General features: G+C 39.5%; 1 protein-coding gene across 5 annotated transcripts in view; it reads left to right on the top strand.

Moving 5' to 3' along the window:
- Positions 1-20510, top strand: part of ICA1 (islet cell autoantigen 1) — a 66255-nt gene extending 45745 nt beyond the window's left edge. For 4 of the 5 annotated variants that reach the window (XM_059843720.1, XM_059843756.1, XM_059843729.1 and 1 more), the window contains 7 exons: positions 2912-3006; positions 5060-5109; positions 8600-8662; positions 8776-8817; positions 12624-12899; positions 17773-17868; positions 19566-20510. In XM_059843720.1, the coding sequence (XP_059699703.1) occupies positions 2912-3006; positions 5060-5109; positions 8600-8662; positions 8776-8817; positions 12624-12899; positions 17773-17868; positions 19566-19687 (744 nt within the window). In that variant the 3' untranslated portion in view covers positions 19688-20510. The remainder of the gene's footprint in view (positions 1-2911; positions 3007-5059; positions 5110-8599; positions 8663-8775; positions 8818-12623; positions 12900-17772; positions 17869-19565) is intronic. The other variant, XM_059843748.1, reaches the window with a different exon arrangement.
- The last annotated feature ends 7424 nt before the right edge of the window (positions 20511-27934 follow it).

Here is a 27934-nt window from a genome sequence, read left to right as displayed (position 1 = left end):
GAAGCTAGGAAGATAGGTTTCTAAATATGCAATGATCCTACTTCAAGCCACAAATGTGGTGTAGCTCACAACAAAATCCATTCTAGCCCACATGAGCAGCCAGAAGAGTGCTGTGAAGTGACACATCTGTATGCTCTGAGCAGCCAAGTCAGGGCTATGTCCAGATGAAATGTGCTCTCTTTGGTCTGAACTCAGTCTGTGTTGTCATAACTCTGTTTAATCACTGCACTTTCTAGATGGTGAGGCTTCTTGCCTTTCTTCTAATGTAACCTAAAACAATTAAGAGAATATCATGGTTTTATTTCTATGCCAGTTGGCAGTAGTGATCACATTACTGTAGATTCATGTTTAGAAAATCCTTAACTGTGGCTTAACATTGTTTCATTTCATACTCATTCTCTAGCTTTTTTAAATCTTTTTGAAAAGATACCTCAGTTTGTAGTGAACCTCAGAATGCAGAGTAGAGGAAAATAATTTCATTATTTGGTATCCAATTTTGAGTCCAAATAAAGTTGTTACGTGGAATTATTGCATAAAAATACAACTTCTGATTATTGACAATTTTTATAATAATCACCATTGAAACCAAAGCTGTATTTCAGAGCTATGTTTATTTTTCTGATACAGGAAATAGTAACTGCCATTATTATCATGCTGTTTCCTTCCCAAGGTACTTGTGAACTCCATTTCTATATGCTATTTCCGTGGTTTGATCACAGTCCTTTAAATACGGATTTCCTGAAACACTGACAAAGGAAGCTTCTTAAAATATAGGTCCTTAAAGAAGGATGCTTATTTCCCTGGGGTTTTTTTTGTGAATATGCAGACTTTACTTCGAATAATTTTCTTTAACTGATATAGCTAGACAGTGGTCAAATTAATTCTGTTTTTTGTCCAAAACCTTTACAGCCCTTTTGGAGCAAGCTCTGAGGTGCTATACTTGGTGGCAGGCAGAGAACCACAACTGTTTGACCATCACTTCCTGATTCAATGGGCTGTGTGTCCTGTTGTGAAGATGTCCAGGTGGTTCAGGTGCCCAAAGCAGCAGTCCCCATAATGCAGAGCTGCTTTCATTCTCTACACTGCACATTTGTACAAGTATAGTCGATATTTGTTCTTGAACTCTAGTCCAGAACTTCTTGGAGTCAACAGAATAATTCCCATCAATTTTAATAGCACAAGAAGTGCAGTCTAATCAATACCCAGTACATATGCATGTTTATGGGGAGCATCCATACATAGGTTATCTAGCTGAACTGGCTGGTGTCCTTTTTCAGCATCCAAGAAGAACTACACTTACATGTGATTCTGGGTAGCTACAGCATCAAATAAAAAAGTGGCAACCACAGAATAAGGTTCATTTCTTTAAGGCTTTTTTTTATTATTGCTAGTTTTGTGACCTTCATCTTTTGACCATGACTGCAATGCTGAGGCTGCTTATGACAAATTAATCAGCAAGCAGTTCTATGCAGAATTAGCTTATTGAGAGGGGAAAAAAAAAGCATATGCAGCACATGACAAATCTAGAAGTTTAGTTCCTAAATACTGAAGTGTAGATTCCTTATATAGACAAATACTGAACCAAGCAGAAACTGGAATGCTCCTTCTGGGAACTCCTCTGTCCTGGTTAGCAGGGCAGTGGAAACAAGACCTGCAGCATGTCTGGGAATGCTTTTGTTGTGACAGATGGGCTGGACACCATAACTTTTATTCAGTCAATTAGGCTGTGGTTTTTCATTTTACTTTTCTCATGAAACACATTCATGTTTTGTTCAAATTCCAGATGCAAAACCACTACATTTTTGTGGGTTTTAAGTTTGTATAGAAGGTGACTTTTCTGTTTTATCCTTAGCTTTTCTTTTTTTTGGGGGGAGGCATGAGGATAAGTTGGAGTGAGATGCACTACTATAACTATCAGGGCAACATTTATGAATTTAATTCCAAATGGTCGAACTATTCACATGTAGCAACATGGTTTGATTTTTCAGAGACTGAGTTGGACTTTAGAATGAGGAAATTTTTTTCACCTTCACAGCAAAACTGTTTCATAGAGATAGAAATAGTTACATTGCTCATGTCTGCTTTACCTAATTACTGTGTTCCTTTATTTAATTTTTTAGACAGAATTTCTAATTGATACATAAGAGTAACAGTTAGTAGTATATTTATCACTTCAGAGCCAGTCTATAATGCTTGTGTTGGCTTGTTCTCTTCTCCAAATTTTGATTAAAAAATTGCTGCCCATGAAACTGCACGCCGTTATCTTGTAGCACAGCCTTTCAGACTGCAAAGGGACAGTCGGGTTTCATAGTACCACACCTGCCCTTCCTCAACTATCATCCAAGATTTTTTTAACCCTTGTTTTCAGATTCAGGATACAAGCAGTATCTTCCCACTACCACTGCACTTGCCAAGTTTGTGTAAACAATTGTGGAGGGGAAGAAGAGAATAAATAAGAAAAGAAGAAGTATATGAGGAACAAACAGATGTAAAGAATTTATTTTTCTCATCTTAAAAAAAAGGAGGAGAAGGAAAAAATAAGCAAATCCCCAAAATAGCAAAGAAACATGCCATCTGGCCTGCTTTGCACATGGTATAGATAGATTTACTCAGAAATATTGAAAATATTTACCTAGAGGTAATCATTTAGAAATATTAGAAACAGAACATGAGTTTAGAAGTTGCCACATGTTACCTTCTTATATAAAGTGTGTTCACAAACTCAATTTAAATGATACCTTCTAACACTTTTAATTCTGCTTTAGTCAGATACCATTTTGATATAGTATAAAACCATTCTCGTTTGATTTCTCTTGGTTCTAGAATCAGGTTTTGTCTCAAATGACACACTTTAGCTTCCCTGATTCTAATTGGTTTTCTTCTTTACATTTTTATTATGGTTATGATCTAGAGCTTGCAAGATCCTGTGAATAAACTGACAGAAAAAGCAGAAAAGGAGGACCAGCAGATTGAGAGCACCAATTCAGTGGAAGATCAGCAGAGTCAGTAAGTCACATTTCCTGTATATCAAAATAATAACTATTTTTGTCTATAATCTGCTTCCTGGTTGTTAAAGTCACCAAACATAAGTAGAGATACAGACACAGCTAGTCTAATTCTTCTGGTTACCTCAACACAATAATTCCTGAAATGTTGTAATGTGTACATTAAAACTAATAAACTTTATGGTGAAATTAAGAGGTTTTAAAAGGCTCACAAACCTTTATGTGTTTTTCATATTTTCTGGTCTTCTTTTTATTTTTTTTTCGGGTTTTGCTTCATTTTTTTGCCTTATTAAAAGAAATGGTAAACAACTATACATGGGAGAAGATATATGAGCATTGTATTTCTCCTTTCAGCAGCATCTCCTTTCACCTGGAAATAGGATATAGATTACTGATTGCTCCAAGTAGCGATTAGTTTTTGTAATGTATACAGCATCAGTTAGCAATCCAATGAAGCAATAGGTACTTAGTATAAAGTACATCTAAGTGAGCTGATGCTGTCAAGTTTTGAGTTACCTGTAGCTCTGAGCTGAGAGAGACTTATGAATGGGCTGCTGTGGGGAGAGGAGAAGAGGAGAAAGAGATGTGATCCCTCCCCTACCTGACCATCAGGATTCGGTTGCCAGGAGATGCAATGTTGATCCAATCCTGCTGCCACCTGTTGTTTTGACTGTCCCTGCTTAAATGAAGCACCCAGCAAAGGATCAGTTGTCAAAAAGCAGAGAACAGCTTGACTGATTTCTGGATTTTGCTTGGCTATTTATAATAATGGATTTTTAAGGAGTTCAGGTTTTCAGTCATTTTTCTGTTTCAGATTCAGAACCACTGACCAATACCACTTTATAAATTGGTCAGATTTGGTGCTGTTGATATTAGAAAGGACTTGACTTAAGTACCATTTGGTAGGTGGTTATCTTCACCTACCAAATGGTACTTATCTTCACAGCACCTACTTCCCTCTGTGTCATCTCACATGACAGTAACAGAGTTTAATAAACAGCTTTCTCTGCAGTGTTGAATATGAAGTTCTAGAATGAATGTGTGATTTATGCAAGATGTGTGCATTGGCACCTACCAGGAAATGCATCAGATGCTGTGTCATGGTTGTATTTATGTTTATCTATGTCCTTGTCTGGCATAAAAGTGAGGGACAAAATATGTCACCCTTTTGCTGTCTAGAACCATAAACAAACATCTAAGATTCCAGAAGAATTACACAAGACAAAGCTTTTTAAATCCTCACGAATTTTCCATTCACAGTAAACATTCATTATACTAGAATTTGGCCTGAATCTAATTTTCTTCTACCACAGTCCTACCCCCAAGAGCAGGGGAGGTGGCTTTTTCTGTCCTGTCACTAGAGGGTAGGAGGAATGTACCCACACAGTCCTTTTCACCACATCAGCCCTGTGGCTGCTTCAGTTCCTACTCCCTGAGTGGCTTTACACAAAGTAATAGCAGATAGCTATTGGAAAGTGGAAAGTGTTAGTTGGAAAGTGTGTATTCTTCACTGAAGAGATCACCTTTGTTTAAGAGTTGCACATAAACTGCACCTTTTTTTTTGTCCCTGTTGAGAGCTTTTTTTATCAACACTGCTGATCTGTTATTTTAGAAATCTGCTGACATGGGGCAAAACTGTCCTGACTGTTGATTTTTAATTAGTAGCTGTTAAAAAGAGAAGCTCAAAGTGGTTGGTTGCCATTTTTGGGGAGAAGGAGGGGGAGGGGGCTGGGGAACAGTTGTAGCTTCTTCGTGATAGCTATGAAAGAATAGCTAGCACGAATGCACAATACTTTTCAATAGAGGCTGAGTCAGACTAAAAATGGAAGCTGATAGGATTTGCTAGTTCAATCTAATTTTCATTTTCAACAGACCTGCCAATGAAAAAATGAAAGGTAACAACAGACCAGCAAATGCAAGAGTCCATCTGTTATTACAGTTTATTTGTTGATTATATGAATCTGTAATGATTTGACCAAAAAGAGGAAAATCTATTGTTATTTTAGAACCTTGGAATTATTTTTCCAATTTTTTTCTTATTCTTTCAAATAAAGGTTGATTTCATTAGATGACGAGAGCCATACCAAGGAATCGAACTATTCAGGTATTATATTTCATGTTTTCATCACTCCATAAGTGCTGTAACACTTGGGTTTTTGTGTTTGGTTTGGTTTATTTCCTGTAACAGCTTCACCCAGCAAATCCCTACAAATGCATAAAACCAAAGGCCAGGAGAATCTCTTAATCCCTTGCATGTTACATCCCACTGCATTTCATTCAGTCATTCTCAGACAGGTCAAATGGCTTGTGTTCCAGAGCCTAATTCTTAGATGGGGCATGTACCCTTCAAGAAAGGGATCTGCAGGTTAGTAGGTGAGACAAGGGAAGTGTGCCACTTAGCTCACTAGTTTGTTCCCGTCATTAAACTGTGGTCTCGGAAAAACTCGATGAATTCAGTGAAACTTCTGCCCAAAAGCCAGGCAAGATCATACTCAGCTGTTGCCAATTACTTTATTTGTTGTCATTACCCAGTGACAAAGCCAGGCTCCAACAGGAAGTGCACTGAGAAAGAAAGTAGGGAATAGATACTAGTGGTAAAAGGAAATTCTGAGTACATACTAAGAAGCAAGTGCTTGCAGTAAGTGTGGTGAAGTACTGTAAAAAGTAGAATCTTCATCCATGGAATTCTTCACAATGATCTAACCTTTTCTACTAAACTAATGGAGAATAATTTTAATATGTTATATTTTATACTTCATTAAGATACTTATAAGGTACTACCTGAAAGTCAAGACTACTCTCAAATCTTTATTTCAGTGGGTTAATGGTATTGATGTCTTGAACTCATAATTTCATCTTTATTTTTGAAGTTTTTGTTTCCACTCCTCTTTACAACATCCCTTTTCAAATATGAAATACATAGCTGGACAAGAGATTTCTGATGTTGTTCTCACCTGTCATGTTTCTAGAAGGTAAAATCACGTTGCTGTTTCTGTATCCAAGAAGAACATCCCGTTTTACTGCAACGTCAAGTTTAAAGCTCATATCTGCATGCATTATTTACCAAGACTCAGTTCCTTTTAGCCATAGCTTTTCAGAATTCATTTATCCTTTCTACAGCATGGCTTGTGTTCCTTAGTCCTGGAGATGTAACTTACAGCTTGGTGGTATTGAATTTTCCCAGCTTTGACTACAGAAACCAAATGAGTGGACTGTCTGACCACCTCTAATAGTCTGTTAGTTGTTTGCACTTTTTTTTTCTAGAGTGATTTTGTATTTACTTCCAGATGACTGCTAAAGCCATTGACTAGCAATGGTTAAAACAGTAAGCCTTGCAGGTCTAAACTAGAAACACTTCTGCTTTGCAATTATTCCTCCTAACAGCATGTTTTTGACATCTCTTAGTTGTCACATTCCTAATCTATTCAATATGTTTGTTATAGATGTTATGCAGTGCTAACTTTTCAGCTGGAAGGCTGTGCAGTGCAAAGTCAAGTTGTTTCCAAACAAATATATTTACTGAAAAAAGCTCATAGTTTTATCGAAGAATTAAATTAGCTGGTTTTTTTCAGCTAGGTCTGCTTTCCATGAAATCAAGGGTAAATTATTAGAGGAGCATTTATTATGCTCACATTCTTTTGCTGGATACCATACTGAATGGCATTCCATTAATCTTTTGACTGGGAGTAATGGTGATCTACCAGCCCGTAGTAGCTTACAGTTATTTGAGTCACTCTGTTTAATTATGGTTCTATGGGTGTTTTTTTGTAATAAAGACACAATATTAGGACTTTCCCAGTGTTTTGAAGTTTCAGCATTTTTCAGTTAATTAGATCAGATATATCTTTGACAAGATATTTTAATATATATGGGTACAAAATTTGACTTTTTTTCTTAGCAGATGTTTTCTAGAATCTCAATTGCTTACGTACTGTAAAATATTTCACCATAATATAATACCTTGTTCTGTCTCTTTCTTCATCACCCCTAAAAAAACTGAAGTGTTTTGAAATATTTCTAACTGGTCTTCTAAATTTTTTCCATCTTCATACACCAGCAGGTCTATGCCATTGCTGAGATTTTTTTTTTTCTTGAATTACCCTCTATATTCTAAAGTCATACAGATACAGTGCTTCTACTGAGGGAGTTATGTTGCTTCTTAGTTTTCCTCACCAACTACTTTTACTTCATAAGTTCATTTTTTCATCATTTGCTCTGCATTTTCCCTTACTGTGGTACAGATGCCTTTAAGATTGGCTCAGTCTTGTTTACCACTCAACTAAGGCCGGCTTTGGGCAACAGTTGTACTTTTTTCATTACAGAATTGTGGCCATCCATATCCCACCTGCCATGAACTTCTCTTTCTGAGTTTCTTTTCCCTTCTGCCAGACAGTTTATGGTTGGGATTTTCCTCTTCAGCTTTGTGCATTGTGCTTTTATGAAAGTATCATGTATATTAGTTCATATGTTTTTATCCCTCTGCTGTCTATACGTGTATAGAGTGTAATCACATGTGCTCATGGGTTCTTAAATGATCAGCTGATTTTTGTGCCTGGAGCACATTTCTGTCCTAGCAAAGCCTTATGAAGATAATGATACAAACAGCAAGCTATTCTGTTTCCTTTAGTTCTGAACACACCTTGAAGTTTCTCTTGGAAGGGATTGGCAATTCTCTCTAAAGAGTTTGGGATTCAGTTTTTATTTCATAGTAGAGAATCCTGTTTCACTTTTCCAGCCTCTTGTGTGAAGCTTCCAGCAGATGGGCCTTCCAGTTCTGGCAATACTGCGGCCAAACCCTTCCTTTGTCCTTAGAGCTGCAGACTTAATTGTCTAGAAGCTAGATTTCCTCAGCAGTTAATAAGGGAGAAAAAGGTATATTCAATAGTAACTCATTCCTCATGTTTTGCTACATGTCTTAAATGGAATTAATCACCTGAGGGAGGCATCTTTCTCTTCACTGATAAACAGAATCTAGATAATTGTTTTGATTTCCTGTGTCATCTAAGAAACTTTCTCAGAATTTAAGCCATGTTTTGTCACCTCTAATAGCCTATAACTCTCAGCTCTAGATTTTACTCCTTACTGGTCTTAGTCCATTTATTTCCCTGCAGAGGAGATGCTGTTACTTATATCCTGACTTGGGGTACCTTGGGTGAAGACTCCTTCTCCCTGTTCCCAGTGTTTGTGTCTTGAGGAAGAACACATTGTAAGGAAGGCAGTTTAGAGAGTGCTAAGGTCGCAGCACTTCTTTGCACTCTCCTGGCCTAAGTACAAGGCTCCAAAATAAATTTCTCTGCTTCTGGAGGACTGATTGTTGCAGTTGCCTTAGTTGGGTGCACTCAGCCTGGAGAGGGTAGTGTAGCAGGCAGGGACTCAAAGGAAGATCTCCTTCAGGTTATTATTCAGAAATTTGCCTCACTTTGAAATGCTTGTACCTTGGATCTTTCATTCATTGTGACCAGGCACATTTTAACCATGACCCATTTAAAACATGAATCCCCACAACCATTGCATGTTGATATTGTAGTGGTGTTGTTTATAAGCACAATCTCCTGCCAAGTGGAATTTGACATATTTATGGATCTCAATTACAGCTGATGATGGCAAGGATGTCATCTCCACGTTACAAGGACATTGTAACCACGAGCAGAACTCAGGTGAAGACACTTCAGAAAGCTATCTTTACGTGTTTACATACTGATTGTCAGTGTACTGCAGATCTTCATTTGTGGATTTTAATTTTTCTGTATTTGTTCTTTTTATTTTTTAGGTGCTATAGATGAGTTATTAGACCTGCAACCTGGAGAAAATGGTATGATATGATTGGGCATGTCTGTTTCATCTGTTTCATTTGCTTTTCAATCATAGTAGCCAAGTATACTTTTAATTTTAGATCTTAATTTATTTCACAGTCTGAAAGGTAGAATGAGATTATTCAGCTGCAGTATTTAAATAATGTTAAAGGAAACTCAGCAGAGACACTATTCCTGTTGTTACTATATGAAGTAAACCTTACTGGGGATAAAATGTTTATACCAAGATTAGGTAGACTGGACTATATCCTATTTGCCAACTGAAGTAGATTCCATTGTACACCTTACCCCTCCTATAACATTTCACAAATTTTTCATTTTGGTTTTTTAGTTGTTGTGCTACAACTCTTGGCAATACACTAGTAACCACAAGATTTTGTGTTAAAAGTGTACATATCAGAAACAAATAATGTCCTTTTCTTAAAACCATGTAAGAACTGGTGACTTCTTTCAGACAGAGAGTTAATTAAATCCACGGTGCTGTCCTTACACTTCTGTGAGATCCCTGGCAGCTCAAGGGGATGTGCTGTTTTACCAGCTAACATATGAAATATCTGGGTTAAAATTTTATTAGTGTTCATAAGAAGTTAGAGTGTTGTCTGTAATTTTTCAATTGCTTTTCACTCATATATCTCAGAAAAATGAGTAAAAAAACCTTCAACAACCAAAACAATTGTGGCAACTCAAAAAGCAAATGAAGCAAAGAAAAAAATCCCTTTGTGTGGTTTAGTCAGTCAGACTGAGAGCATTTGGGGTATTTGAAGCACTGCCTTCATGGTGGGTAAGGACACTTGCAAACACCTTGACTTTGAATTTGCCACGGGCTGTGTCTTGCACTGGGGGGGAAATTATCCATGTGGAGAATCACCCATGAGGGCAGGCACCAGGAAAGTTCCTTGGCTGTCTGCAGAAGCAACCCTAATTTGTGGATAGATAAGGCAACAATGACTTCTTTTCTGCGGTTAATAAGATCGGCGTATGTCTGATTCTTCTGGTTTTCTTTTTACTCAGTTCCATTCCTTGTTGGGCCTTCCTAGTGGAGATACAGATAATACATGCAATTATTGCTCATACAAGCTTAGCTGTGTCACTTAGAACACTTTTTTCTTTACTTAAACAGTTAAATTAATGCAAAAACTGATGTGGGGTGTCTGCACTGGCTAAGGTTAGCTATGGCACTGTTACAATATCAGCCATTTGCCCTAATTTTACACATTAACTAGCTTTAGGCTAATGAATATTGTACTGTTTCAAGTGGAGCAGTATAGGTAGAGGTACTCTTTCATGTATGTTTCAGAAGGAAGTCTTTATCATGTGTTGCCAATCATTTAGTGTTGTAAATATTTTTAGTTTCTCTTCCCTTTTTTGTTTAACAGCAACAAAACAAGGTAAGTTTACAAAGGAATTGTGAGCATTGCTACAGGCTTGTTCAAACAGAACAGAAAGAATATAGTCACATCGTTCTTTCAGTGTTTTAATGGAAGGTTTGAATTTTTTTTCATGGGGATTTATAAGGTTGGGGCAGCATGTGCAGACAGAAAAAAGGATTTTGACTGAAAATGGCCAGTGAAAACAGAAACAGGAAAAGAAGTAATAGAAAATTTACGGGTAAAGTGAGAAAGTCGCTATCATTCTAGTAATCTAGCTGAGATACCACTTGAGTAATATCTCGGTAAGCAAGGCTGGTTTCTAGATAACCTTTATTGCAAACAAGAGTAAAACCTGCTGCTGCTGCTGCTTACTCAGAGCAGCCCGAGCCTGAACACACCCTATCCTGCCCTGCCATGGCTGCACAGTCCCCACAGGAAGATCGGGAAGATTGCTGAGCCACAAAATGTGTCACTCCTCAGATTTCTGGTGGCTGTACACCCTGCAGCAAAACCTGGCTGCTCTTCACATGTAAAGCTTTATGTTGTGCTTGCTGCTAAAGTCAAGATGGAGCTCCTGCAGTGGTTCCCCAAATGGAGCAGAGCTTGGCTCTGAGCTGTGCTGCTGCATTTGTTCCGTTCAGGGCACTTGTGGTTACCTGTGGTGTTGGTGCTGTGTCATAGCAGGTCTGCTACAAATGCTGCTCCCTTTGCATCTCCCCCAGCAAGTTCATGGAGGGGCTTCCTGAGAGCAGCTTTGAGGTGGTGATGCCCCGTGGAGCTCAGAGTACTTAGGGGCCTTTGAAATAGCAGGTGTGTTTCCCCTGTGGGAGGATTTACCCCTCTGTCTTACCTGCTGAATAACTTGGGGGAATTGGAGGTACTTGGACAATGTTAATATTCTTTGCTCTTTATCTGAAGATGGAAAAGCAGCCTGAAAATTCTTAAGAACAAATTGTTTTCTGTGGTATTTTAGTTATAGTCTAGGGAGAACGTCAGGAGAATTGACGTCTTTCTAATGTTTCTATTTCTAACTTTTAGGCCCTGTCAGGGAGTACAGAGGTATATCAAAATGTGAGTTAGAAAGGAGTTGAATCTCACAGCTGACTTCAGTAATGAATAAAATCATTTTAATTTGTGTTGGTTTATTTGTTTCTTAGTACGTAGGTGTGTGCACTGACGCATGAGCCTATATTAAAACACAGTTTTGTGCTTTTTTCCTGCACTGACTCAACTTCAACCATTTAATTATAAATTATTACAGCTGTTGCCAGGAAACTTTTCTGAGAAGGCTGTTGAGTTTCAGTAAAATGGCCTGTTGCAGACACTTGCTACTGTCAATCTTTTGTCCCATCCCAAAAGGGTTAAAAGCATTTTGTAAGTTGAATGCAAATTGGAGTTCAGCTGATCTACCAAAACTTTGGAAAACTGTTGGTTGTTGAAAAAGTTGGTTCTGTGCCTTACCACAAGTTTGAAACAAGCATAATTAAGATAAACTGATCTGGATTTCAGGAGTGTAACATTATCAGCCTTGTTAACCACCATTTTTCTCATCTGCAGACTTCCACAGTGGAGCTCCAAATGCTTCCAAGTAAAATAACACTTGAGGGTCCTTGATAGTTCTTTAACTCTCAGAATGTTTTGGGAAAGGATAATGATCCTGGTTTCATGTAGTTTATATTAAGTTTATAAATATAAAATAGATACATTTTATATTTACAGTATCATGTATTTTATATAACTGTTTAACATTTCTAAAATAGGAAAAAATTCTTTTTGAGGAGCAGTGGCTCAAGTGATCTAACAGCTTCTTCAGCTGCAGTTCTGGTGCTGGAAATGCTAGTACAGGGAGTCAGAAGGAAAGTGAGCCCCAGTTATTTCTCAGCAGCTTATGAGAAGGAAAAAAAAAACTACACCGTTGGTCAGCATAGAAATCTAACTCTGTGTGGTGGACTAACCTTTTTTATGGGGAAATACCCCAATAATTCAAGCATAGATCAGAAGGTCATAAGCGAAATCTCGAGTCCCCAAGTCTTATTTTTTTTTTAGTTTATACCAATCTGGGGTTTTTTTGAGACTTTCATATAATGTTTCAAGAAGCAACATAAAGGCCGTATTTTCCAATTATTTAAATATTAGACTGTGTAATGATTTTGGCGTGTTTAATAGATTTTTAAGCACACTTGCAGTATTATTTTCAATGAGAAGCGAGTGGAAACAGCAGTGAGGTTATCTAAGATAATGAAGGAATTATTTTTTGCATAAGGTATAAACCCAGATGTCCAAGAGAATTGAGTCTAAAAAAGAAAATAAATATTCATGCAAAAATATTCCATCTCACTTAACATACCTAGCCTAGATTGGCTATGTTTTAAAAAGTTCCTTATTTACTTTGTCTAAAAAAAATTATTTATCTTGACTCTCTTGTTGTGAGACAGCTTCAAAGGAAAAATTTGTGAGGTCCTTGGAGCCAGAACTCGGTGATAAGGATGACATGGTATTACTAAATGAGATCCTCAACACCTCCTCCCTGGATGAGGGGGAATTCAGCAAAGAGTGGACAGCTGTTTTTGGACAGGCTGCTGATCTCACCATGAACTCTTCAGCTAGAGATGGGGAGAACATTTCATCATCTGCAGTACCAGCACCATCGGGCTACTTACCCTCACAGCTGCTAGACCAAAACATGAATGACTTGCAGTCATCCTTACATGGTGAGAGCTCATCTTGTTCTGTCAGTATGTTGGGCTTAGGGCTTAGAGTATGGTTTTCTGGTATGTAGAAGTGTGGTGAAAGTTTATATTGTGCCATGGCTGCAGAAATTGTACCTGAAATTAAAGCAGAATATGGCCTAGAGAAAAAACACATGAGTAACTTACTTGGTTTTCTAGCCCTTCTCATTCAGTGTTTGAATGAAGTACCCAAAACCCAAAGTCAAGATTAATGTCTTGAATATTTTCATTTAATTTTTTGAAGTGTTCTTTGAGATCTTTAGAACCTTGAGATCTTTTTTTTTTTTCCTGAAACAGAAAATATGTTTGCGTGGGTTTTTCTGATTTAATCACAACTGCTGTCTCTGTTAAGTGGCCAAGAAACCAAAAATTATTACTGTATTTTGTCTGGGGATACTATGTTTAAACCATGTAGTGAAAATCAGTTGCATTCTTTTTTTTTTTTTTTCCCCAAGCATCCTATACATTGGATGTAGGGATATGGGTCAGGTAGAATGGGTTGTCTTATCCTATCAACCATATAGGTGGATTTCTCTTGCAGGCTGGTTACTGTTGCAACTCTCTCTCCCTCCTCTTTCTTCTCTGCTGTTAATTCTCTTGGCTTTTCCAAGCTACTGCTGGGGAAAAGAAAAGAAGGGAACTAGGGCAGAGCTTTCCTACTGCTGCTTTGGCCTTGAGGAAGGAAGACAGGGAGGAAGGCAGGCTGGTGATAAACAGCCAACAGCACCTACCTTTGTGCTCCTTGCTGTCTGACTGGATCTTCTGCAGGGCTTTGCAAGCTGGAGGGGACCTTGCCTGTTTGGGCTCTGTCCCAAGTCATTTAAATCTCACTTGGGGAAGAGCAGTATAGGAAACAGTAGCAGGCTGATCCTATCCTGGAGGCTATTTCTTGGAACCCATGCAACTGGAAGAGTCATACATGAGGTAAAACGACCTGTGACATTTTGGCAGGAATAAGAAAGTCAGATTTACTTTATAATTAAAGCAGTTACTACCAGCACCCCTAAAGCAAGATACCTCGGTTCATTGGCTTCAGCACTTAGGTGAAAAATGGGAGAATGACATTTCCAATGATGCACAGGTTTAGATGTATTTTTATAAGGTACATGGTTTTTAAGCAAATTTCTAAAAATTGCAACAGAAATATTATGAGATTAATTTTTTTTTCTTCAGCTTTGCATGTTTTTAAATATATTTTACATTTCAGTGCAATTTCCATTTTTAAATGTAGATGTGTTTTTAAAGGAAAAATATTTTTTAGGTGCAAATAGCAAGCAGAGTTGTGCATCCTTTCTGATGTGGCTGTTAGCTTTCATTTGCACTGGCATTGGGTGCAGCGTTAGAGACTTCAAAATCAGAATTCAGTAATGTTGCATTCAAGGAATAGTAGAAATGGAAAATCCATTCCAGTCAACATGGTATTCCAAAACCTTTTGAGTAAAAAAAATAATAAAGCGTAAAATATGTGGATGTTTTCAAATGGACTTCCAAGGTTTTGGCAGAAGATTGTGGTAATTTATGAACCAGCACTTGAAAGTCAGGGTTAATCAGCTGAGTGATTGTATCTGAAAATAATATTTCTAAATGTTTTGTTTCTTGTTTTCACTTTCTAAAGATTTCCAAGATTTTGTTTCCTATTTTTTAAGAGAAGTTGAAATTTGGTCCATTTGATATCTTGTAAAAACTCAGCTTTAATCTTAAAGTACATTTCATTTCACTTCACAACTTTTCTTTCAGAATTCAACCTTATCATTAAATATGGGAAGAGAGAATTTTTTAAAAAATACTAATTGGAGTGTAAGCATATCCAGACATACAGGTTGGAAATATTAGAATATATTAATTATATTTTTACTCAGGACTTGAGATACATGTCCTGCATTTATTTCTCTAACTGGTAGGATTGCTTAATAATTATTCAATGTGAGGTGCTACACTGTAGCCTCAATGTTGCATACTTCCTGTGTGAATTTGGCCTTAAGACCATAAAGATTCTTAAAACTCACATGCTTAACTTTAAGCACATTAACTTTTCTATTAACTTCAGTGGGATTACTTACTTATTTTACATTAAGCACACTCATAAATCTTTGGGGCTTTGTTTTCTCTCTGCCTCAGATCTTAATCTGTAAAACAGGCACAATGCTATGCAGGTTATAAACTGTTACAGTCAGGAATTCCCAGCTCAGAGGTTTCTCTGGCTGTATTTATAGGCAGGATCCAGCACAATGGGACTCTGAATTGCTATGGGGCTACCAGGTGCTGGTTTAAAATGCATATAAATATGTGTGTGTGTGTGTGTGTGTGTGTGTGTGTGTGTGTGTGTGTGTGTGTGTGTGTAATAGAAACCAAGCATGCTCCCAATATTTCTTTTAGATTCTCCTCTGGATACAGCTCTGTAGTTCAGTTGCCTTTCTCCTTTTTCAGAGGGAGTGTTGGCTTTCTCTTTTCGTGATGTTTATGGCCTCATTTTACTTACACATTTGTACCACTAAGGGCTCTTCTTTATCTTCCCTACATGTGCATGTATTCTAGTTCATAAGAAAATGCACAGCTCACCATTTCCTTTTCTAAATTTAATCATTGCCGTGTTGGTGAAGATGCTTGCTGAACAGCAAGCTGTTTGGTTTTCTTGCTGTCTTGGCAATAACCTTTTGTCTGGTCACGTAACAAAGCCATCCTGGCAAACCAAAACAGGCTTAGGGCCAACAACTGCTTTCAAACAGATAGGCTGTGGTTTGGTTTTGAAAGGCAGAGTTGTTCTCTGTAGCTCACTGAAAATTTGATTCATGAAAGTATTTCATAAAAATTCTGTGTCAGTCTTTCCCAGTACCTTCATAAATCAGTAATTTCATTATGAAAGCATCACATATTTTCTAGATTGTATTTGGTTGGATTTTTTATTGCTATTGTTAGGTGATTCTTGTTTTCTAAGTGAGCTACCTGCATTTCATTAAATGACAGCCAGGCCACAGCATCTCTCACGCATGTGCTGCCTACCAGGCCTTAATCCACGGACTCAGAAAGAGGGAGGGCTCCAAAGGAGTTCACTGTCTGAAGTGTTTTGCTCCCTGACCTGCCAAACAATCCAGTGTAAAGGAACATCAGTGATGTCGCCGGGAGCCAGTTCCTGATTTTTCTGAAGTCACTGGGACTTGCACAGAAAGTTTCTGGCAGAGCTCCCATTCATTTCTGTCAGATTAGGATTTGGCCCTCTTTGTTTAAGCAGCTGAATTTACCTGTTGTCAGTCACTGCCATATCAAACACTTTCTCACAATGCATCTCCAAGCACACAAAAGCTTTGCAGTTTACTGTAGTTGTGTGTTATGTCCTCTGCCATTCTTGTTTGTAACACGAGCAGAGAAAATGCCTGGGAAAGTATGTCATTCTGCAGGGGAAATGCCATGCCTTCCATTATTATCATTCAGATTTGCTTATTTGAAAGATTAAATTCTAAGACCTCACTTTCAGAGGGCAGAAGCTGGCTTACAAGCCTTTATCACCTTTCTCTAGAGAAAATACATGTGAGCACTCTGCATCCAGATTTTGAAGAAGTTTTTGGTTAGTTTCCTTAGAGGTAGATACAGAGGATGTTTGTGGCTTTAAATTTCCTTCCTAATTCATGTGATTTTACGGAAAAACTGATCTCGCCTCTTTTTATAACATAGCTTGGGCTTTAGACTTTTGTAGGCAAGGTAAGATCAGAGAGCGATGAGAATAATCTACTGAGAGAGAAAGGGTTGGTGTGACTGATGTGGTTGTTGCATTACCTGTCAGGATGCTGGGTGCCAATATCTGACAGAGCTCCCAAAAGAGCAGAAAGTAAGGGGAGGAAGACAAAAAGAGTAAAAAAGGATGTGAAGGCATGCACTTGTAGAAAAAAAGAGACTGAATAAGGAAATGGTAGCTGGGTGCATAGATGAGCATCCTGTTTGTGATACTGCCAGATTAGATGGATAATTGACCAGGCCAAACTTAAAGGATAAATTAATTAAATTAGAAATACTATCTCCAGTCCTCTAAATGTAGTAGAGCACATGAATTTAAATATCTTAAGCAAGGGACAAAAATATTGGGTTTTTTCCTAATATGTTTCTGCAGTATACTATTCCTAATTCATTTTTCCAGTCTGTTCATCTGGGCTTGTTAACTGTATTTATCATTACTCTTTTGTGGATATAGAATATGCATGTAAGAACAAAAAAATTATTTCACTTTTTCCTGCATAGTTGCTCTCTTCTTGCTGAGAATCTCCTTTCAAATAAAGGGGAAAAAAGAAATATTCCATTAAAATGTAGTTTTAAATTAACTTGAAGTAATTAATCTTGAATTTAATTCTTCAGTGTTTTGCAATGAATTATGTTTTTTTTTCCAGAATTACTTCAAAATTAACAAAAAAATTTAGGGCCTCTAAATAAGGTTTTGTCTGGAACAATGGATGAAATTAAAGTCTTTGGACTTGGAAAAAATGTTTATTATGTGTGGTATTTCTACCCAAATGTAAGTGATTCTTTTCCCTACAGCTGTGTTTGACTTGATTACTGAACTGGCTTTTCTGTGACTATTTGTTAACTGATTCAGTAAGAGAAACAAAAATATTTTCTAGCCAGGTGAAAGGTTTGAAAAAAGTATAGTTGCCTGAAGCTGGAGATGATGAAAGTGATCTAGAGATACTCTCTTGTAAAGGGTGTTGCTCCTGTGTAGGTCTGACTGCTGACTCTGTGTGTGCAAGGACAGATGCGAATGGCCATAAACATAATACTCTGCTCCTCTGTCTGATGCTGCCAGACACTGGGGTGTTGGAGCTAACAGAGTAACTCCTCATGCTAATGCTGCTGTATTCCTGAATTTTAGGATGGGCAGCCAGCAGTGTGAGCCCACCATCAATACCACAGCCAGCACAGAAACCACACAGCCTGAATATGAGTGATGACAAGACGCCTGTGAAAGGTGATAATCTTATATTTTTTCCAGTTACTTGGCTTTTCCTTTTAGCTCATGTATCTTGTAAAGTGTCTCATGTCTTCCCAGTAACTGTGGTAACAAAACTTATTTTTGTAGTTGCTACAGCTCAATCTTGTGCTCCCTGATCACTCTGTTTCACCTTGATTAGGTGTATGATATGTGTGTGTATGTATATTTTTGGTAGGCTTAGGGCTAATCTCATGTCAAAAGAGTAATTTACTAAATAACAAAGGAATTGCAGCTACAGTTTCTTTTACCTACTTTAATTTAGACTCACACAGAATAGCATCTGCATGCACTTTGAGCTAAACAATGTTTTTAAGCTCTAAGATTTAGCGTTGTGGCTAAAATACAGGCTGCTGATAAGGCAGAAGAGCCCTAATTGCGATTTTTTTCTATAAACATACATGATATCAGTAATCATCTGTGTAAAACTTAATTCAGTTGTTGCAACTGAGCCAAGAGTGCATAGTCCTGCCATCTACTGGGACAATGGCCTGCTGATTTTTGACTAGGATTTTCTGGATAAGTGAACCAGAATTATGTTGAATTCTGTCACCAGCTTGTAGCCAATTCTGTGCCTTCACATTTGGTGATACAGAAGAAAGGGGTGACATGTATTCCCCTGAGATTTTTCAGCTCAGCAGAAAAAACAAAAAGAAGGTTAAGGTGTTTTGGAAACTTTTTTGGAAATCAGTGTGAATGTGCAGCTACAGGACCAGCAAAAGGAATGGCCTTCAGCTATTTGGGAATCTGTGGTTCTGAAAGTGGGAGGTACCAAGAGGAGTGTCATGCCAGGCAGAGCCTATTTTGTCTGTAAATTCTTTGTGTTACAAAGAAAGCTTTCATGTGCCATTATCTCTCTGAGAGAAGAGCATATCTTACTTCTCTATCAGTATAATACATGTTGGGCATAGGGCCACAAAAAAAAGGCAAGTGGAGATGTACCTTCTTCATAGCAGCCAAAGTTGTTACTGCTTGAACCTGAACATCTGCCCAGTTGCAATAAAAGCAAGCAGATGACCTCTGTGAAATGCATATATCAATGTGGACACAAGGTGCAATAGTCCAGCTGCTATTGGATACATTCCCTATTCACATTTTTCTCTATATCCATCAGAATTAAACTACTGGGGACAGCCTATCAAATATAACCCCTCTCTTTCTCTCTCCAGCCAGTGCCTTCCCATTAAAACTTCATTCCAGATGAGTAATGACCTCGTTGGTTGCATACAGGGACGGAACAGCCACATGAATTGGATTTAGGCAAAGGAATTTAGTCCTCTAAGAGAGCTTGAAAGTGAAATTTGCCTTCACTTTCCTTTTGCTTATTTGCAGGCATGCAGGGGCACACTCAAATACCTTTCATGAAACAAAGCTAGAGAGAGTGAGATTGTTTCTATTTCTAGTTAAAGTGTTCCTGTACTTATCATGGCAGGAGCCATAGAAAATACATAGCAGACATGTAAAACACTCATTCTTACAAAAGTTCTATATTCTGACAAAGATAGTGTTTTAAAATGCAATCACTCATTCTGATTTTCTTGTCAGAAGTGCCCTTGGTAATATTAAACAATAGCATGGCATTTGTTTGACCTCAGTCAACCATCCAGTCAGTTTTGTTTTAAAATAGCTGACAAGTCTATGCATTTCTTTTTTCTTTCTTTTTTTCCTTTTTCCAGAATCTACAAAGAATCCTAAAGACTTGACTGCTTGGTTCAGTCTCTTTGCTGACCTTGACCCGTTATCCAATCCTGATGCTGTTGGGAAAACTGATAAAGAACATGAATTGCTTAATGCATGAGTCAGCTGCCTCTGGTAACTCACATTCTTCCCTTCATCAACACTATTTTGGAGTTTAAAAAAAAACCTAAATGAAAATTAGTATGCTGTTGTGAAACTATAAAGTATGTGCCATGATAATAAAACTAAAGGGAATTAATCCCCTTTTCTATAGGTACAGTTATTTGCTCTTGTTTTGTATAAAGAGTTCGCATTTATTTTCTATGTGGACTTACAAAAATGAGGTTAAGAATTAGGGCAGATTTCTTGCCAAATTAGATTGTCTGCTGAAACACTGTCTTTGCCTGGGGTGATGTGGAGCTAACACCGGAGTGAATACAAATTGCAAACCTATTTTTTTATAATGTTTCTTGAGTAAATTAAAAAAAAAAATCATGTAACTGAAGAGGCTGCATGAGTCAAACATCTATCATGTATATAATATATCTATTACTGCTATGTTAAGATGTCAACTAAATTTGTTTTGTTAGTACTCACAGTTGAAAACCTGTGCTGGAGCTAAATATTGAAGAAGTACATTTGGGTCTGTGCAGCCATTGAAATTGTGCCCTTTCCAATCTAACTTATTTGACAAACTGCACTACATAAACATAAAGAGAAGTCATGCCCAGGAGGCTTCTTTTTCTGAGTTTTTTCCTCAGTTGCACCAACAGAATTTGCACTTGTTTGCAGAAGTTTCTTGGAACGGATGCTTTGCCATGCCTTCAATCCATTTCTGTTTCTGTTCTGAGAATCTTTCATCCAGTTTATTTCTGAAGCATGTGTTACTTTAAGCTTGTTGTGACATTAACTCTTTAATAAAATGATTTTGACAAAAACCACAACTTCATTCCCACTAGAATGCTGGTGTGCTGTTGAATTGATATGTAACAAGCATCTGAAGATAAAAGATGACCAGTTTGTAGACAGTACTGAACCCTTTGTTTCTGAATAGTAATGCAGAAGGAAGGCCAGTGAGAAAATTTGAACTCAATGTGGTGTCCCTTTGCTTCCCCGCAAAAGAAGGGGAAGAGGCTCATAGAATCATAAAGGTTGGAAATGGCCTCCAAGAGTACTGAGTCCAACCTTGGAGCAAACAGTTTCCCTGCCAGCTAAACCACAGCACTCAATGCTATGTCTGCTTGTCTTTTGAACACTTCCAGGCACTCCACCACTTTCCTGGGCAGCCCATCCCAATGCCTGACCTCCCCCCACCCCCTTCAGTGGAGAAATTCTTCCACATGTCCAGCCTGGACATCCCCTGGTGCACCCTGAGGATGTGTCACTAGCCAGTAAAGATCACAAGCTCCATGTACTGCACAGGACTCACTTTACAATTTATTATATTCAGCCTTTTTTCATTTGCTTGATTTTCTTTTTACATTGGTGAAGTGTTTCACAACCAGTTATCTCTACCCTCAGTTAATCCGTTTCATGGTCTAAGAGGTAACTAAGTACCTGAAAATAACTGTATAAATGTACAAGTTCACTGAATTGGCCAACTTCTTCTTGAGTGCAGTAGAACATTGTTGGATGTGTGCACTGAGCAGCAGTAATGTGGTTTTGGTGCCTCCTATCTAAAAAGCCTCATGCTATCAGCGGATGTGAGGTTGGACTGACCAGAGTTCATCAGGGCTAACCCTCAGCAAACTTTAAACATCCCTGTTCAAACTATCCATGTTCATTATCCCATCCCATAACCTGACGTGTCAGAGTACTTCAGTTGTTGCCAGAGAAGTTCTTCAGAAGATTTTCATGTCTAATGGGTAAAGATGGTCTGATCTTCTCTTTGCACAGTCCCCAGCCCAGCTGGGGCCCTGAGGCATGTAAGACCTGGAATCTGATGTCAGTGCATGCACGCTTGGTTCCTTCCATCGTATTTGCTACTCTTTGGTACTGGCAGCTCCTTGCTCAGTGAGCTGCCCTTCCTGCACTCTGTTACGTTCTTGAGCACTAAGAGGGGGCTGAATTCACAACTTTGGGCTGCAATTCTGGCAGTAAATAAGACACCTACAAAGGGGATTAACTAGGAAATGCTTAAGGTTTACACTGGGGTGCACTTACACTTAGGGGTGCTAGTTTGTACTACTCATAACAGAGACTGTTTGCCTGAAATCCTCTCCATCCCAAACTGTAATTATCTGCAATGCCAAAAATGTTAGTGTCAGGAGCTCGAGGGAGAGCCAAGCTGCTCTTCAGCCCAGCTGGGTTACCACAAAATCATTAAGCAGATTCTTGCAACTTCAAGCAAGTCTGTGGTTGCTAAATTTGCCGTGGATTACATTTGTCTGGATAGTTTCTAAAACACTTGTGGACAATCCACTCCAGCATTTTTTAGTAGCTGAAGCAGTTAGGTGTAAAGCAGAGAGGAGGCTGTATTGAGTTCAAAACAGCCAATTAACTGTTCTTAAAGGCTCAAAAAATGTTTGTTTGTTCATTAGGTCAGAGATTCTAGACTTCTGGAATTAAAAAAAAAAAAAAGCCACAAGGCACAAAAAACCAAACCCCTGTCTTGACTGAGACAATTAAGAGCATTGCAGAAGTTCAGCTAATGATGTTCTAAATCCTTATCCTGTTTTTAGGTAGGAAAGCATCAGAATCATCTTCCCTTTCACACAAGGCAAACCACAGGTGCAGGGTTTTTCCTTTTCCCTCCTCCTCATACAAACTGCACTACCAAGTAGTTCATATTAAGCATTGATTTCTTTTAACATGTAATTTTTGAAATTACTTAAGCTTTGAATAATTTGCAATGCAATTTTTTCACATTTTCAAAAGAAAAAAAAACAAGCCAGAGGTATTTAAAATGTAATTGCTTTTGCTTAAAGAAAAGTAATCGAAATCCTTGAGTACAATGCATTATCAACATAAAGATTTAGTGAAGTTGAAAAACAGAGCAGAAGGCTACCATCCTGCAAATAGACATTGTTAATGCAAAGTACTGAGCTACAAACAACCCTTCCCTACTAATAAAGAAGTGTCTGGCACGTTCTTGTCAGCAGCCTGGGCTGTGGAGTCACTCCCAGGCCAGTGCCACTGAGAGGACTGTGCTGTGCTTTCAGGCTTGGGACAGCAGTGCAGTTCATCATCCTGGTAAAATTACAGATTGATTTTCTACACACATAAAGTTCATCTTGATTTAATATGCTTCATTCCAGTTGCATATGCTGATTCAGTAGTGGATTGTTTTAAAATAAAAACAGCTGCAGAACCCCTATGGCAGATGAAAACAGTGGCAATTGATTAACTGTCCTTATTGTGAAGTTTATTAAATTTGATATAATTGATTCTGATGATTCAAGGTTTCTACAAATTTCAGAGCAGCTGCTTCAGAGGAATTGGACTGTGAGCCTTGGCAATTGAACAGCTCATAGAGAAAACTAACAAGTAACTTTTTAAAGTAACTTTTCTGGCCTTTTGAAATGACCATGATTTATTTCAACAGAGTAGAATAGGACTTACCTTGTTCCTTTCTGCTGTTTCCATAGCCAACATTGCATGAGCATGACACTAATGTACTTTGAAGCAGGACCACTTGGGCACAAGCAGCCACCTGCCTTCCCCAAACATGGCTGACACAGTTACCAGGTGCTGGCATCATGCTGCCTTTTCCTGGGGCCTCTGTAAACTGCTATCTGCATCCTTCCAACCACATCCCACTGTGAGTGCCAGGGGATACTTGATGAGCAGCACCAAGCAGTGAATGGTGGGTGTACTGTGCAGTTCTGGTGTTGAGAGTATGTGGAGTCAAATAGCTCCAGAACACAGGAAGGGCAGCTGGAAGATCCTGTCTTCTCTCAATGCAGTTCCCAAAGATGCTCAGATGTCAGAGCAGCAGCAAGAATGAACATGGTACAGGTGCAGCTGCCACTATTGGGTCCCTCCTCACTTCTTCAAGCTTCCTTCCAAGCACTTACTGCAAATCCCCCTCTGGTTAGCCTACCTTTACAACTTCTGCTCCTTGTATCTTACTTTATACAAGCCACCATATGAGGGAGGCAGGAAGCAGAGCAACCACCAGGCTTGCCAAGCAGCAGAGGCTTTGCCTCAGCTGAGCAGCAGAAATGCTGAGATGATCTAGCACCTTATTGGCCAACCAAGCACAACGGAGCTGCTGGGGCTGCCATCCTCCCTCTGCTGTGCTCAGCCCAGCACAGCACACACACAGAGTGCACAGGCACAGAGCCTCTCCTGGGACAGTAAACAAGGGCACTGTGGCCAAACAGGCCCTGCAGGTCCAGCAAGTCAGGCCTTGGGTGCCCAGCCAGCCTCCAGCACCAAGGCAGACTGGCCTTGCAGTCAATCAGAGCAGTACCTGGCCATTCATTAACAGTGCTCTCCCAAGCATAGAACTGGCTTTTCCCCTCACATACAAATTACAACCCTAAGGGCTAAAGTATGGCCCTCCCTTCAAGTCAGACAAGGTGCTTGCCAGCACTGGAGCTCTCGCTGCCGGAGTGGGTCCACAGGAGGGCCACGAAACCAGTCAGCAGGGCTGGAGCAGCTGTCCTGTGAAGAAAGCTGAGAGAGCTGGGGTTATTCAGCCTGGGATGCAGAAGTCTCTGGGGGGAGACTTTACTGAGGGGTTTTCTTTTCAATAGATACAGTTTGTAAGAAGGACTGAGACAGACGTTATTGGGGCCTGAGGACAAGAGGCACAAGAGCTGAAAGAGTGTAGGGTTTAGATTGCACATAAGAAATTTTTTGTGGTGAGACATTGGTACTGTTTGGCCAGGAAAGTGACAGATGCCCCAGCCCTGGAAATGTTCAAGGTCTGGTTCAGTGGCACTATGAAAAACTTCATCTCATAAAAAAATGTCCATGGCAGAGGGGTTGGACTAGAAGACCTTCAGAGGTCCCTGCCAGTCCAAATCATTCTGTGAGTCGGTGACCAAGCGAGGAGGCTGCTGTTTGCCAGACAGCAGTGCTCAGCTCCCAGCAGCTGCCTCAACTTCTAACTCTATTCTACCACAGCAAAAGCTTGATGGGCCCAGCCTTGTAATTAATCCATAGTGGGTTTGAAGTTTCAGCTGCTTGCAAAAAGTTACATTTCAATTAAGAGAAGCATGCTGTAGCTTGGAGGTGGAAGCCTGGCTGACACTACCTGACAGCTATTTACACCGGTTGCTGTCAGAATCCTTTTTGGGATAGGGAATACCCAAAAAAATTAGGAAAAAAGTAGATAAGCAATTTTAGAAGAGAGAGCAGACCTACCTAAGCTGTTAAAGAAGTTGCAGCCAGTCTTCTCTTTAAACAAAAGTCTTTCATCTATCCCAGAAGCTTACTTTGTGGGGTGCTTCTTTTATTTTGGACTTCCACAGCTACAATGGTAGGAAAGGCCTGAGGACAGGTGTTAGAAGCCATATCCTTGCTTCATCAATAGGCTCAAGCAAGGTAAAAAACAACTTTAGAAGTGCTACACAATTAAATCATCCAACCCTGTCTCCATCTAGGTGGGTGGATAACAGCTGGCTGCAGGAAACAAGCATGCTGAATGAAACAGGAGCAGAATGCGACAAGGAAAAAGCCCAAACTCCTATTATTCCAAGTACAATCCTCAGAATAAACCACTGACACATAAAATACAGGAATTGAAATCATGAGCCACTTTGCTGTTTCAGCTGCTGATTTTTCTGGACTGTTTTGGCAATCTGTGTGGTGCTCCCATTCCGTCTCTGCCTTGAACTTGAGTACCAGAGCTTCAAGGTAAAGTCTGACTGCAGAGAGCAGCCCTCACTGAGTTGGATTTTCAGAAAGATTTTTAGAAGACAACACAAAACATGAGACAAGCCCCATGGGGGACTTTTCTGATCTGCAGTTCAGCTGGGTCTTGGGCTGATCCAGCCTTTTCTGCAAGGTTTTCCCTGGATTTGGAGTCAGCAGCCATGGCTGCAAGAGCCCAAGGCACAGGAGCAACTCAAGGCTCTTCCCCAAGAGCCAGTCTGTGCTCTGGAAGTCAGAGAAACCTGCCCAGGGCCTGGGTTTGTGAGCATCCCAAACCCATCTAAACATGGGCCACCACTGTCCTAGCAGGTCATTTCCAGCTGGAAAAGTCTGCAATGGCACTATCTGGCTGAAAACTTGCCACCCTCCTCCACCCCCCATCCCCCAAAAAAAAAAAAAAAAGTTTGAAGCAGCAGAGGCTGCAGAGGGGTGTGAGGCTGCACAGTGGGGAGATACCAGCAGCGCTACCACAGCCCTCAGGCACGATCTGTGGTCACCTCTACTTGTCACCAAACCACAGCCAAACTCACATGCAAGATACTCACAGCTGTTGCTGCTCTTCATGTAGGGGAATGATTACAAGACACCTGACTTGAACAAAATCTTGCTTTTGTTAATTCTTAACCTTTCCTTCCCGCCCCGCAGCACTTTGCAGCTTTTGCTTTCATTTTTAAGGCAAGTGACCCAGGTCTCCTTGGAGGGAGGAGACCTCTTGGCATCACCAGCCTTTGCAATGTTCATAAGTTACTACTGCTGTGCTTCAAAGCCTGGCTAGATCTCAGAGTGTGCAGGTGCATCTCACTGCTTGCAGTTTAAGCCATGGGAATGTTGCTGAAACAAAGTATAAAAGGAAATAAGATTGAAAAGCAAACAGGCATTCAGGAAGAAGAGCTGCACTGACACTGCTTTACAGCCCCTCTCTTGCCCCCATCCATTTTATCAGCCCATCCTGTTAGCAAATATTAAATGCAATTGAAAAACACTAAAAATCCATAATGGTAATTTTCCTGCTTGAGATTTGGAGGAGCAGATTGAAATGTTTGTCCTGGGGTGGTTTTTAATGAACAGTGCAGCTTGTCTATAAGTGGTTTGGGTTCCCTTTCTGTTCCCCATAAACATGTGAAGTATTTAATGCAGGGCTTAATTGAGGTTGAGGTATGTAATGTTGTTTTCTTTAGTGGTTGTTATCCAAGTGAAAAAAGGCAAGTGTTTCAAGATACAAGAAAATGCTTTTCTAGGCCCAAAGTAAGTCCTGTTGTGTAGCAGCACCAATACAAACCAAGTTCTTTTCTGCAGGGCCAACTGCCAAAATGAAGTGTCTTTCTTCAGGGAAGATTAATCCAATATATACACCATCAGCAATCTCAAAATCTCTATCAAGGTGCTTAAGTTACTGCACCAGGGCCCATCAGAAAAAAAAAAAACCCAACAAAACACCAAAACAAGCCAAACACCTGACCCATGACAGCATCAAGTAGCTTAGGGCCAGTTTTACCATGACTCAGGTGATCATGTTCCTGCCCCCAGTGTACAACACCACCACCATGCTGCCAGAACTCCCAACAGCTGCAGGAGCCCAGGTTTGCAGGTTTTCCCCCCTAGTTTGCACCAAGGAGACAACATCTCCCAGTCACCAGAGATGGTGGAAATGAGACTCCCGTGCAGGAGGGGCCAGCAGAGCCTGTACGTACCGCAGTGGGAAATAGAAACTTCCACGATGGGGAAGGCTGAGAGATGGACAACAGCTCCTGCTCTGGCAGACCTGCACCCACAGGACAGAGCCAGTGCCACGAAGCCCCTGCACCTGACAGAGGTACCAGTTTGTTGTCCAGTCTGGAGGTACATTTTCTCACTTACTGAATACAAAGGCAAGTTGTGATACAGAGTAGCATTCAAAGCCTTTCAGCCAGGACACAACCAAAGGGACAGATTGCAATCTACAGATGGCCTGATTTATAGAACAAATGACATTTATCCAGGCTAATACTTCTCTGGAGTATTAAGGCATCTGCTGTGTTCCTAACCCAAGGAACATCCTGTACATACCAGTACAGATATACAAGGTTGCCCTCCAAATCAGAGGCCTAGGCTGCCTTTGCTTTCCCATTGTTTAGAAAGTGCAAGACCTACTGCTCCCATCTTCATCACTCTCCTACCCCCAAACGTTTAGTATTCCCCTGCAGAAGAGGAAAACCAGAAAATCCTCCCTTAGAAGAGAACAGATTTCTTAGGTACTCAATTCAGAAAGTCTTTAAACTGTCTCCTTGGAATTCTCCACTAGAACCAAAACCAGATCCACCATTGTACCCAAACTCATTTTATGAATGAGAGCCCCTGAATGAAGTGACAATCCTTAAAATGTCCCATCCAAAATATAACCATGCAGTGAAAGTAGGTAGTATGGTGCCATCCCTGTACTGTCATGGAGATGGAAAGCTACATCCGAAGCTTCCTATATTTTCAGCAACTGACCTCAAAATGAATGGATCTCAGCATTCTCAGGACGTGAATTAGAATCCAAAGGAATCACAAAAGGGGATTTAAG

This window comes from Haemorhous mexicanus, chromosome 1, assembly GCF_027477595.1.
Source record: "Haemorhous mexicanus isolate bHaeMex1 chromosome 1, bHaeMex1.pri, whole genome shotgun sequence".
Lineage (NCBI taxonomy): Eukaryota > Metazoa > Chordata > Aves > Passeriformes > Fringillidae > Haemorhous > Haemorhous mexicanus.
This window is presented reverse-complemented; position numbering and strand designations above follow the sequence as displayed.